General features: G+C 40.9%; 1 protein-coding gene across 3 annotated transcripts in view; it reads left to right on the top strand.

Annotated features, from left to right (window-relative positions):
* The window catches only part of LOC117383300 (cingulin), a 29,876-nt gene that overhangs the window by 11,057 nt on the left and 5,194 nt on the right, over positions 1-13,625 (top strand). The window contains exons 3-18 of one of the 3 annotated variants that reach the window (XM_033980440.2): positions 1,777-2,458; positions 2,558-2,655; positions 3,630-3,690; positions 3,786-3,881; positions 5,945-6,066; positions 6,494-6,605; positions 7,194-7,406; positions 7,947-8,095; positions 8,928-9,051; positions 9,588-9,800; positions 10,189-10,410; positions 11,104-11,352; positions 11,980-12,150; positions 12,431-12,592; positions 13,242-13,415; positions 13,494-13,612. In XM_033980440.2, coding sequence (XP_033836331.1) covers positions 1,784-2,458; positions 2,558-2,655; positions 3,630-3,690; positions 3,786-3,881; positions 5,945-6,066; positions 6,494-6,605; positions 7,194-7,406; positions 7,947-8,095; positions 8,928-9,051; positions 9,588-9,800; positions 10,189-10,410; positions 11,104-11,352; positions 11,980-12,150; positions 12,431-12,592; positions 13,242-13,415; positions 13,494-13,612 — 2,960 coding nt within the window. In that variant the 5' untranslated portion in view covers positions 1,777-1,783. Of the gene's footprint in view, positions 1-1,776; positions 2,459-2,536; positions 2,656-3,629; positions 3,691-3,785; positions 3,882-5,944; positions 6,067-6,493; positions 6,606-7,193; positions 7,407-7,946; positions 8,096-8,927; positions 9,052-9,587; positions 9,801-10,188; positions 10,411-11,103; positions 11,353-11,979; positions 12,151-12,430; positions 12,593-13,241; positions 13,416-13,493; positions 13,613-13,625 lie in introns of all 3 variants that reach the window. The other 2 variants (XM_055227891.1, XM_033980442.2) reach the window with 2 other exon arrangements.

The following is a 13,625-nucleotide window of genomic DNA, read 5'->3' as shown; positions in this document are numbered from 1 at the left end:
TCCTCGGCCGACACAAGGGTCCTGTCGAGTTGCATGGGCTCATCTGGCGGGGGCGGGGCAGCGCGTGGCTCCGGCGGGACCGGTGACCGGCGTCTCTCTCGGCGACGAGCCCGTAGCCGGTTGTCAATACGGTGAGTGAGGGAGATGAGGCTCCGCAGGTCGGGGGGTTCGTCCCGGGAAACCAATTCATCTTTCAAAGTCTCGTTCAGGCCCCGCACAAACACAGCCCGCAGCGCGCTGTCCGTCCAGTCCAGCTCCGCCGCATGTGTCCAGAATTCAATGGAATAATCCGCTACCGTCCTGGAGCCCTGGCTGAGAGTCAATAACCGGGAGGCAGCATTGTCCTGGTAGTGCGGGTGGTCAAACACCAGCTTAAACGTGGACACAAATTCATTAAAATCCAGGCTATCCACAGACGTCTTCATTAGGCGCGCCTCTGCCCACTGGAGAGCTCTGCCCCGGAGTAATCCACATATATACCGGATCTTGGTGGCCCCCGAGCTGAAACGAGAAGGGCATTGCTGGAACATGAACTCGCACTGGAACAGGAATCCGCGACAGAGGTGAGGTTGTCCAGCATACGGCTCCGGATCCGTGCCTCTCGGCTCCGGGAGGCGTGGCGGCGCTCCAGCTGCAGCAGGCGGGGTGACGAGGAGCGCGGCCACCTGGTGGTTAAGCTGTGCCACCTGCTGGGACAATGTCTGATTTAGCTCCAATAGAGTTCGAATGGATTGTTCATGCTGACCCAGCACCGCCTCGGGGTGAGAGTGCGTGAGGCGGCGCGTCTGGTCCGGGTCTGAGCCTGCTTGGTCCATAGTGGCCAGACCGTTCTGTCGTAACGGTGCGGATAGGACCAAAGGATGCAGACCAGAGCAGTTTTAACAGTGTTTATTTACAGCGGTGAAAATGCAGTCTTTAAACAGGTCACAAGAGCAGGTACAGGAACCGGGGAGCGGGAGACGGGTCAGGCGGGTGCGGTGCAGGTAGAGGCGGGCAGGACAGGACCAGGACGGGGATAGAAGCAGGTGCGGTACCAGGGCGGGCGGAGCAGACGAAGACCAGAGCGGGGAGCGGGTGACAAACCAGAGACCAGGACCGGACAGGAGACGAGACGAGCAGGAGACGAGACGAGCAGGAGACGAGACGAGCAGGAGACGAGACGAGCCGGAGACGAGACGAGCAGGAGACGATACCGGGACTGGAACGTGACGGCAGGAGCTGGGCGAGTGGAGGCAGGAATCTGGAGGGTGCATAAATCCAAATGAGCATTTGCAGGAAAGTACCAAATAACAAAGCTTAGCTAGAAACATTCACGTTTTACACGCGGACGGTCTGGCACCGAGTGTAGACTGCCAAGCCTTCTTGTACTCAGCAGCAGGTGGTGGTGATTAGGCTGATGCACCCCAGGTGTGCACGGGAGGAGTCAGGCACTCCACCCAGCTCCAGACACACAGGTAGGGGAGGGGGAGAGAGCACGGGAGGACAGGGAAAACTGACATCATGACATTTCTAAACAATTGGTATCGGCATTAGCCATAAAAAAAAAAACATATCGATCAGTCTCCAGTAAAAAGCGCATTTTCTGAAATTTTGTGTGTACTTGAACCTCAATCCACACATTTAGAGGCACATTTTAGCACATTTTATTTCTGATGGATTGGCCCTAGATCATCAATGAGCTAATCCCCCCAAAAAATTATATAAATTCATGTCAATATTGCCCACCCCTAATATTTTATACAGTAACTTAGTTCCTGTCTTTCCCTTGTCTTGCAGTACGAGCATGTCCTCCTCTGACCGTAAAACCCCGGTGGATTACGGCGTTCAGATCCGCTTCATCAATGACCTCCATGATGGCGGCGGAGGGCAGCCGGGGCAACCCCCTCGCCCTAAGGCGCAGTCGTCCTCCAAGTACGGCGTGGCAGTGCGGGTCCAGGGCATCGCCGGGCAACCATACGTGGTGCTAAAAGACGGACAGAAAGGGGACTCGTACGGTGTTCAGCTGAGGACAAACTACCCCTCAGGTTATGGCAGTCTCCCGCGCAGAAAGGACAAATCTGACCCCAGAACGTATGGAGAGGACGCAGACGGCCAAGGAGGGGCGCTGCGGAGGGCACAGTCCCACGGATCACTTTTGGATCGGGATGGAGACGCAGAGGAGTTTCATCTGTCTAGACTCCCAGCTGAAGGCACGGCAACAAGGGTCAGCAGTAGAAATGGGAGCGCTGAGCCGAATACATGGGCCTTTAATGACCAGAACAAGCAAACAAACACTAACAGACAAATGAACCGTTTTAATGGAGGCCAGAACAGACCCCCCTCTTCTGTCCCCCCTCCTTACCCCTACACCTCTCCCCCTTCCTCCACGCACAGCAGCCTGGGACACAGCCAACAACCTGTCAGCAAAAGTCCTGCTAATCAGTGGACAGGGAGACAAGCTAACCTGACAGAAACACAAGTAAGTGCCCTGCTCCTTCACTGCTATTATAAGTGTGCACCTGGTTATTTGAGTCGCTCGCACCATGTGGAAGAGTAGTTGTCTGATCTGTGTGTTAAGGTGACGCCTGACCTTTTACTGGACCAGGGGCAGAGTGCAGAGGCCAGCAGTGAGGAGCAGCAGATGATGCAGACCATTTACAACATCCTAAGAGAAGGGTAAAGTGTAAAGATACAATAATAATCAATCAGGATATAGAGGAGGTTTCAGTAGTGGTCATCTGGATGCTGTTTTTGTATTTTCAATTTGATGGTACTGGCTTGAGGTACTAGGATTTGTCTCACTGAGTTTACTGAAACATTGTTGTTTAAATGGTAAATGGTCACATTTTTATATAGTGCTGCTCCACTTTCAAGGCACTCAAAGCACTTGACATTCAGGAACCACTCACCTATTCATACAAACACATTCATACACCAGTGTACGCAGACACTTTAAGACTTTAAGACCATTTTGGGCTGGACTTACTTGACTCAGAGTGGTATAGATCCTTGTGTCTCAAGCCAGTGCAAATTGAAAATGGCCTCTGGATGGAAGCTGAAATGTCTTGATTGCAAAACCAGTGTCCAGATGACGGCTGTTGAAACCTTCTCTACACTGAACCACTGATGATGAATGAAGGATTACACGTCTCAAATCAATCAGGATGAATCATTGAATCAGCTGATGCGATTGTCGATATGCCATTATAATAAAGTAATGTAATAATGTAACTGATATCTAATCTAATATAATATGTATAATACTAACCTGTGATTCAAATTTATGATTTTATGTTTTTGTGTATTTTGTCTACTAAAAATAATCACAAGTCTAAAATGTAATCAGTGAAATCTTAGTTTTCCCATAGATTTTGACTAAATGGCACAAATAATTTCTAGATTAATAATGTTCTTTCATACAGTTTGTCACCATAGTCACTTCTATTATTGGGAAACACTGAAATCTGCTGAGCACTATTAGATTTTTTTCCCCAAAATGTCTATCCCCTTTTAAATTCATATTTAACACTTTGTTCCTTGCCCAGATGTGACTGAGGTTTATACATCTTTATACATCTTACCAGGCAGTATTTTGCAGTATTAAAAAAAAAGATAATTATACATTGTTATAATTTTCTTTACTTCATCAGAACAAATGAGAGTGATATCGTCATCAAGCACAAAGTCAAGATCATCGTTCAGACCTTTAAGGTGGGTTTGATGAAACATGCACTTTCAATATTATATCTTAATAGTTCTTTTTGTTCTCTTAAATGTTTTTTTTTTCTTCACATTTCCCACTGAAGCTCAAAGAAAAAGTATGTGAAGATTTAACCAGAGAGAGAATGGAGCTCCAGAGGAAAGTGGCTGAGCTCCAGTTGGCCCTGCAGCAGGAGAGAAGAGTAGGTCTTCACAGTGTCAGGCTTTTAACATAAAAATTAGTACAGCAAAAGTAGTATTATCATAGCACAAGTAACACAATATTGATATCACAACTAAAATAATAAAGTTGTTTTCGCAATCTTTATAATTTAGACTTGGTTGGTTAGTTAGATGAGGTCCTGAATTAGAATATCAAATTTTTATTTTCAATTATTAAAGGTCCAGTTCCTGATTTTGAACCATAGAGCATTTCAGAATTAATTGTTAGCCCCTCCCACTTAGTCCCGTCCCTCACTCTGATGTTGAACCATGAGTCACAGGCAGATGTTCCCGAATGGTTTTCATCCATCGACGTTTCAGACTGGATTAATTGTCCTAAGTTGCTTCCTTACGGTTCTCTTCCAACAAAATGGCTGTTAAAATGCATAGGCAACGTCAATCTTTTTTTTGCCAGGAGCTGCTTTTAGAATATACTGTACTGCGGGGTGTAAAAGATGTTTCTCTGAACTACACCAAAATAAAGTCAGGTACTGGCCCTTTAAAGCTGCACTATGTAACTTTACTGGTGGAGAGTATACCACCTGCTTGTCTCCATAGAGCTTTATTTGGAATATTCATTAAAGGCAGCATTTTTAGCGTTTTGTTCATTATGGGTGGTTATATTGCTCAAAAATTCTCTAAAACAGAGAATCTAACTGGGTCCACAGATCTGACAGACCTACTGGTTTTCTTGATGATGATAGATAAGTTTAATGCCGTGCGGTGGATTTTTTCTTGGCAAAGCAATAGAGACAAGCAGTAAAGTTACACAGTGCACCTATAGCTTATCTGAATCTTAGATACAAGTAGGTAGCATATAATTCATTTTAAAATTTCCTCCTTTTCATCATCAATATTACTATCATCTCATTCTATTCTTTTCTATAATCATTATTGTGAATTGAGTGCGTCATGATTTTTACTGATGCTCAAATACATAAATAAATAATAAATACATACATGTTTAAATATAGCTATATTTTTGAATGTTATCAAATACTGCATGTTATTCCTTTGGTCTTGCAGCTTTAGTACAAATTTATCTTGTGTAATTCTATGGTCTTGTTAAACTATAGTGCTGTTTGAATGCACTTTTTGCCTTGTCTAATTGAGAATCGCTGACATCCTGAATGTAACCTACCACTTTACCTCGGCTCTAATTACACAGATCGTGCACTGTGCAATTTTCTAAGTGCCATCCCAGACTCAGCAAAACACAAGCAAGACCAATGCATTAATAATACAAATAGTTCACTGGGTTTGTATTTAGCTGTTGATTGGTAGCCTTTTATTTCCTGCTAATCTCAAATGCTTTCTTAGACTGCCCTCGAGATTAGCCCACAGATTAATCCCTAAATCACTCTTGTCTGGGAAAATGTGTACAGACAGTCATCCAGGCTCCATAAAGACTCATTATGCAGGTTTAAGGAAGTTGTGTAGTTCCTAATCTCCAGTAGCTTTTAAGAACTCAATCCATTATGCATTATTGATTGGTGTGTGTGCATGCCAAACTGCTCCTGCATCCCCTGAAAGCCCGTTGTTTTTTGTACAAACTTGAATGCTAAAGGTGCACTATGTAAGGACACACTGTGAAACATTCCACGGAAAACAATAACATTTTGATGAGAAAAAGCAGGTGATGGGCCTTTACCAGAAATCTTAATTAATGCATGTTCAACTTTAATGTTTATTGCTTATTGCTGTCATTATTACTATCAATGGTGAGATAGAGCATTAGTGCCGTTGTCAAACCTATTAACAATTCAGGACAAAATATTTTATGTTTTGAATGGTGAAAAGTCCTCAAAATGGCATCTATAAACAAGAAATTGACACCCATAAAGACTAATGCAAGGGACACTCGTGCATTTTTATAAACAAGACTGGCTGTTTTGTTTATAACATTTTAAGGGGACAATATTTTTACTGCTGCATTTGATCTGCCAGTTTTGACCATCCAATAAAATTACAGTTATTATTTCATTGTGATGAGTTGTGCTGTAATATTTATTATAACTTCCCTCTTCTTTCTGTCTGTGCTCAGGACTCTATTAACAACTCCAGTGCTGCTCTGAAGGCTGAGCTGGAGTCGTGTCTGGATGAAAATCTACAACTCCGAGAGCTGCACGACCGCATGAAGAAAGAGTTAAACGAAACCCAATCCGAGTGAGGACACACAAGAATACTGTCTGATACACGCACACACACCAGGAAACAAGAGCTCTATAGTACTATGAGCAGCGTCAGTACACAGCCCTGAACAAAACGGCCCTGTGGTCAACTATCCACTGTCACCATTTTATCAAACAAGCACTCACTGTTGCTCTTTCAAACTAGGGTAATGATTGTATTTGTTGTTTTCTTTTTTCACATTAAGTAACAGTTAAGTAAATATAAGGCTCTCTGCATACTATCAAATTTAACCTAGTCTCAAAGGGGACTAAACCAGGTCTAAACAAGGACTATTCTGAAAGTGGACATAAACATGGATTGGATTTAGTTCTTCCAGAAGTAACTCACCACAGTTTGAGAAATACTATAATAATAAATAAAGGTTTTTTTCAATCAACATGGACGCTCTCTCTCCTCTCAGGCTGACGCAGCTGCGGATGGACAGGGAAAATGCAGAGGCCCGTGCCAGAAACATGGAGGACCAACTGGGCGAGCTTCAGGATGAGATCAGAAAAGAAAACAACAACAAAACTGTAACTCTGTCATACACACTTTACCACTACATAATGAGTTTAACATGCAGATCTAAATGCATATGCAATCTAAAGGGTTGGTAATATGGCAACATAAACTTGTCTGTGATTGATTAAATCCACCTGTCACTCATTTAGAGCATGACAGAGGCTGGACAATAGGAGTGGGTGAGGAAAAGTGTGTTTGAGTATAGTCTAGAGCTGCATCAAACAAACAAAGAGTGAATCACAATATAACGATATCACTAAAACAGAATATTCAATTGTCACAGAAATCAGATCATGATTTGATTCATTGATTCAGTCCTTTTTAATTTTATTTTAGCTTTAGCCTCAAACACAGACTGTTTGAATAATCACAGTGGAGTGTGGACATAATCTCTTTGCTATTGCTCATCCCTTGTCTGAGTCAGCAAACACCAAATAAATAAACACAAACTTCTTGCTAAACATTTTGTAGTTCCCAGAATTGCACCTCCATTTACTGCAATCTGGGTCAATACAAAACACAACTGTTATAGGAAACTAGAACAAAATGGGCCATTGCAGTTGTTCAGCTTTTTAAATTGAAGCATTTCCTGTGTTTAGGACCTGATGTCTTGCCAAAACGAGATGACAGAGTTGTATCAGGCCAAGCAGAAGCTGGAGGAGATCTTAAGGCAGAGAGAGAGGGAGCTCACGGCTCTAAAAGGAGCTCTGAAGGAGGAGGTGGCGTCTCATGACAAAGAGCTGGAGCGGCTGAGAGAGCAGTACAGCACAGACATGGAGAAGCTCCGCAGCAGCATGGAGCAGGTGTCCCAGGTACAAACAGCACAGTCAGCACAAACAACAAGGAATGATCTGTTACTGTGGATACAGAAAACTGCACTACAGGGAGAATTAGAGTACAGAGAAAGAAAAGGCAGTGAGTTGGATTATGGGAAAAAACTGAATAGCGTAGTATTCATTTCAGTTACATGGACATTTTTTGCCCAGTCAATAAAACATACATAATTCATAATACAGGTCTATGAGTCAAAAGAAATGTATTTAATATTTTGTTTTGAATTCTTTCTATGACAGCCATACATTTCATCACTCCAAAACCAATGTATGTCAAATGAAAGGTTGTGATGCTCAGTAAATGCTGCCAAAATACATAAAAAACAAAATCATTTTAGCAAATTTTCATAATTGCCTACCTTTTTGTAAATGCCTAATAATATCACAGCTTGAAAGGCTTGTAACATGGCCTAACTGTATTTACCAATTTTAAACTCTTAACAACTATACATACTATTAAAGGGCCCGTATTACACTATTTTCTGATCTATGTTATAATGAGTTGTTGTTATGTTGTAGTCTCATGCTGGTATTGAAGCCGAGCGGCTGCGAGTCAATGCTTCAGTCCGGACACTTCAGCAACAGTTAGAAGACTGCAGAGATGAGAGCAGCCACTGGATGGAGCAGTTTCACAATACAAGGGATGAACTGCGGATCACCAAACAAGAGTAAGTAAGCTTGTAGACTTTTCTACAAAAAGATAAAAGTGTTATCACAAACTTAATTCTTGGTTCTGGGATTTTCAAGGTTTCCAAAGCATGTGGCACATTTGTTGCACGCATTCCACTACTAATGTGTCTTTTTCTTTTATCTTTCTCTGGCGTTCCCTCTGTCAGTTTGAAGCCCAACAGCCCTGAAACACAGTGAGAGTCAACATAGAAAATAGAATGTTTTTATATGTGTTCCCATAGTTGCTGTAGCTGCACTAACCCCTAGATATAGTTGCTTTTAGCTGTAAAACCATCCACAACCACTCGAAAATGTAAAGGTCTTATGTTATGATCATGGATAAACGCATGTCCCCTTAATGGTCATGTGGGGGAAATTAATTTCTTAAAGTCCATAAACGTTCACTGGACTACTTCTTATCATTTCTCAATTCTCTTAATTACACAACCAAACAACACTATTGTTCTCTCTATCATATATTGAACAATAAATCAATATAGTAATTATCATGACAGGCCTACATGTAATACCATATGTCAAATGTAGTTTAAAACTCTATATAATGCAAAATTTAACAAAGAACAATGGGTAGAATGTATTTTTACATGTGTTGTGGAAGGTTTTTTTGTATTTAGAAATATATACTTTCCTTTGAAATCTTCATATTGCGGTACATGTACCCCGGAATTATTGTCCGATTGAATCTATATTTACATGAGACATAATTCTGTCATTATTAACTCCAATCCAACTGATTCTGATTAAACAAAGAGAGCCCATTGGATGTAGTATTAATTTACCAGTATGTAATTTATATTTTGGGTTGTTTAGACTTCTACAAACACGCTTGGAAAAAGAAGAGTTTGAGGAGGAGCTAAAGGAGGTGAAGGAGAGAGTGACCTCCATGAAACAACAGGCAGCCCCAGACTCCAGCCAAACACAGGCTCTCAACCAGGTGCAGTTAAACAGACCTCACTCAACAGTTATCTTTTTAATATCTGAAATTGGATGAATTTTAGCTGGGTTTTTTTAGCAAGGCTCTTCTGGTGGTATGCAGGATCCTTAACAGTTGTAATGTTTGGTTAATTAATTTTTTTTATTTTTTATTTTTTGGTCCTCCGTTGAGGTAATTTCTTGGTTAGAGCTAATGTAGTAATGATATAGACCTGGTTTAGCCATAGTTTAGACCTAGAATAGTCTTGTTATAGACCTGGTTTAGATTTGGTGGTACTCAGAAAGCCATATTATTGGTGGCACTTGATGTGAAGTTTGAGAACCACTGGTACAGAGTATATGTAATGTATATTTATTTTGTTCTGTGCACCTGCCCTGAGACTACAGATGAAAAGTAGCTGTAGCTAAATCTGGTACACGCTGTGCTTTCCTTTATAAGAGTATTGAATGTGTGCATTGTTGCTGAAAAAAGGAACAAACTAATAATGTAATATCATTTCTAGTAAAAGTTTATAAATCGTTTATATTCCTTTCTAGGAGCTCCAGAAAAGTACTGGAGAACTTCAGAAAGCCCGTCTGGAGTTGGAAAAGCAACGGACACAGTTTGATAAGAAAGTGATGGAGATGATCGCTCTGAAGAAGTCTCATCAGGACCAAGAGGCAGAGCTGAAGTATGAGATCGACCGGCTCAAAGAGCAGCTACAGAGAGCTAAAGGGGACATCAACAAGGCACAGGAGAAAAGCAAAAAGGTCACTTTTTATTAAATTATTGTATTATAGTGAAAAAACTTCACATAGGACTAAAATAACTTGATGTCTGTTGCACCATTAGTCATACATTTATTTGTTACTAAATAGGACAAATCCCACAAGCATGCACCACTAGAGTTTTTTTCTTTAGCTAATACTATGCATTTTGAAGCCTAACTTATGTCATCAAATACTGCAATGTATTCTTTTGATTTTAAGAAAGTTAATTTTGAATCCCACCAAATGAAAGAGTAACTAAACCAGAATATTGTATCTCAAAATTACTCTTCTGAATACATATTTTCGGTACATTTTATAAGTTCCTTTCCAGCATTGCCCATAGATCCATGCATAAATCCAACTGTACAACTTGTTTTTTCGCTCTTAGCTGCCAGACCCAGCCACCATCTCAGATTTGGAGCAGAGGCTCAATGAGGCGAGAGGTGAAGTCAGTCAGCTGAAAGAGAGGCTGTCTGCAGCGGAGAAGGAGCTGGAGGGCACTAGGACCCAGCTGAAGAGGTCCGAGCTCGATGTCACAGTGGCTGAAGATGCACAGAAAGCCCAAGAGGAGGTCAACACACGCCTCAAAGAAAAAATATCACGATTGGAGGTAATTAGAGTACTTAATACAATGTATGACACACACACAGTATTATGGATATTCATGGGTTTCAGCTTCCTGTTATATGGTGCCATTTTGAGGGCCATTGACCAATCAATTGATTTAATATTTTGTTTTGAATTGGTCATTGCTATGGCAACTGTTCTAACTTTTAATCATTCTGCATGTTTATTAAAGTGCATACAGGTTTTCTAGTTTTCCTGATTTTTACTTAAATTTTTGGGATCCTGTGGTAAATATTTTGTATAAATAAAGTGACTGTTGTGGAGAAAAAAAAATTAAATAAAGAAAATTTTGGAAGTTGCGCTGAGTTCTACACAAATTCCAAAATGCAGGGACAGTTTCTGACAATTTAAACATTAATTTAAGAAAGTAAATGCAGTATTATATGAGCTTTGGCTCTAGTTAACAGTTACCTCTATGTATGGCCCATCTGCTGCCTCTGTTCAAGCAGGAGTTACAATCATAAACTTCATCAAAATTGTCAAAATATGGGAACCTAAGCAAGATTTTTTTTAGCAAGGACTTAAATTAACGACGATTTAGGGAAAAGGACTGGAGTAGTTTAACCTTTCCTGTGCATTAAACATAAACGAGCCCTGTGAGGCTGCTGTGCTTTCAGACTCTACAATAAAAACCTTAATTTAACTGAATTGCACAACCCTTTTGTGTCTTCTCCAGGCGCAGCTGCTGAACAATGCGACAGAGAGCTCAGAGGCAGAGCTGGCTCTTCACTCAGAGGTCAGAGGACTGAGGTCTGAACTGGACGAAGCCAAAAGGAAAAACTCCAGACTGAACCAGGAACACAGTGAACTTGTCTTCAGGCTCGAAAACACAGAGAAAGACAAAGACGCACTGAAGCAGAGCACTGTTCAGCTGGAGGAGAAGAGACAGCAACTGGAAAAGGCCCTGGACAAACTCACTAAAGAGGTGCAGATTAGTGTTGGGCAATGTTGACCTTAATAAATACTTCGATTTTTGTAACAATAATCACATGATATAATCGAAATCTGCTCAAATGTGTCCATAAATGTCTTGACTAGCAATTTAAAAACAAACTCTGATTATTTACTGTTTTTGTGTTGCAGTATAGTTGCAGTTGAAGTCAAGATCTTTTTTTAATATATATTTAGAATTAAAATGTCTGATTTATTTGCAATTGACATACTAGATAAATTGTAATGTATTACTTTTTTCAAACAATAATCATAACAAAAGATTGACATTGTGAAATCTCTAGTCTTGGTTGAGGTTCAAGTACTGCACAAAAAGTAAATGGACTGTAAAATGAACCAAACAAGTGCATAAATGTCCCCTTATATTGTAGGTATAAATCAGCAGTTTTACTAGTATCTTGTAAATACATCTCCCACCTCTAAACTCTTTCAAAGATTAGTAAAAATTTGGATAATTGACATAGCAGTTAACAATTTTATACCTTTTTGAATGGGGAAAAAAGTCCTTAAAATGTTGCATATATAATGAAACCCTTGAATAAATCTCTATGGTAGAGTCACTGTTTGAAATCACTGACACCAACTCTTTGTCCTTTGTCAGTTCGAGTCTTTGGTCGTGTCCTCTAAAGAAGAGTCGCGGTTGCTCAAAGTTCAGCTGGAGGAGCAGAAGGAGAAGGCACGCAAAGACATGCAGGAGGTACAGCGCCATGGCACGGACGCCCAGACAGAACTGGACCGGAGCCAAAGCAACATCAGACGAATGGAGGAAGAGGTATCTGATATCTGCTGTTTGTGAAGTAAACTCAACTCTGTGTGTTGTGATGAGGTGCTAGAATTTGATGGTGTCATAATTTCAGATGGAGGGCAGGGGCCGTATGTTTCAGAATAAGGAAAAGTTAGGATTGATGCCATGTGATGATTTATAATGTTATAATGACGTGAACCCAACAAACGCAGACTTATACATAATTCATAGCACATGCACGGATGATTTTCTACATCTCATTTGGGTGAATACTTACTGTTTCTAATATTATAATTATTTGCGGTAGATGACACGACTGAAGAAGGAGCTGTTGTTGGCCTGTGAGGAACGAGACAACCACCAGCTGGACAAGGAGCTGCTGACGAATAGGCTGCGCCACCTAGAGACAGAGATGGAGAACGGCAAGAACAGCCAGAATGAGAAAATACGAGAGGTCCGACTCTTGGAGGTAAGTTCTGTTTTCAGTTTTATTTCATTTTCATAACACAAGTAAATCAATTAAAGGTCCCTTTATTGTGTTAAATTGATTTGGACTTTTTAACCATGTCATAATGTAACATCCTCCAAAACAGACCTGTGTGTTGTGTTTTGTTCGCACATTTTTCAGTAATTCTCCAAATTTAATCCGTCTTCCTTTAAACCTATTAATATTTTTGTTGAGATCCTTGTTTTAAAATGCTCTCTGTAGATTTGACAAGTGACTTTTACTCGAGGGTTTGAGATGTAGAATCAAACACAACAGATTTTTTTTTCTACACAATATTTGTTATTCATTGGTTCCCCATTAAAATGAATGCAGCACAGTCCTACCTGGAGGTGTATTATAGGCACATACATTATTATTATTTGACATAATATTGTATTGATTATACATAGAATGTTTGATGTAATATGGTGCATTCATTCTTTCTTCATTTGGTCCTGGTTTGAGCCCAGTTTAGTCCTGATGTAGACTTGGTTTGGTCCTGTTGTAGTCCTGGTTTAGCTCTGAACTAGTCCAGGTTTAGTTCTAGGTTTAGTCTCAATTTTGATGTGTTGTGTGTGTGCAAATGTAAACATACCCTTATAGTGCAATTGTATTTTTTGTATTTTTCTAGGATAAGTTGAAGCGTCAGGAGTTGGAGCTGGAGGAGGAGAAGAGCAGTGTGGAGATGCTGACGGAGCGACTGTCCCGGAGCAGAGACCAGGTGGATCAGCTGCGTTCAGAGCTCATGCAGGAGAGGTCCTCCAAACAAGACCTGGAGCTGGACAAGAACGCCATGGAGAGACACGTACGCATACATCTGTGCTATCACATAAACTTAAGACAAACGGTTTGATCTAAACGATTTTTTCCCCTTTGTTTTCAGCTGAAGGAGCTGAGGGGTCGGTTAGCAGACATGGAGGGCCACAGTCGCTCCTCAGTTGGAGTGTCTCAGCTGGAAAACAAGATCCTAGAGCTGGAAGAACGACTACGGAGTGAGGAGAGGTACATGTTTAAA

Source organism: Periophthalmus magnuspinnatus, chromosome 16, assembly GCF_009829125.3.
Source record: "Periophthalmus magnuspinnatus isolate fPerMag1 chromosome 16, fPerMag1.2.pri, whole genome shotgun sequence".
NCBI lineage: Eukaryota > Metazoa > Chordata > Actinopteri > Gobiiformes > Gobiidae > Periophthalmus > Periophthalmus magnuspinnatus.
The sequence above is the reverse complement of the archived record's forward strand: the minus strand, read 5'-3'. Positions and strand labels throughout refer to the sequence as shown.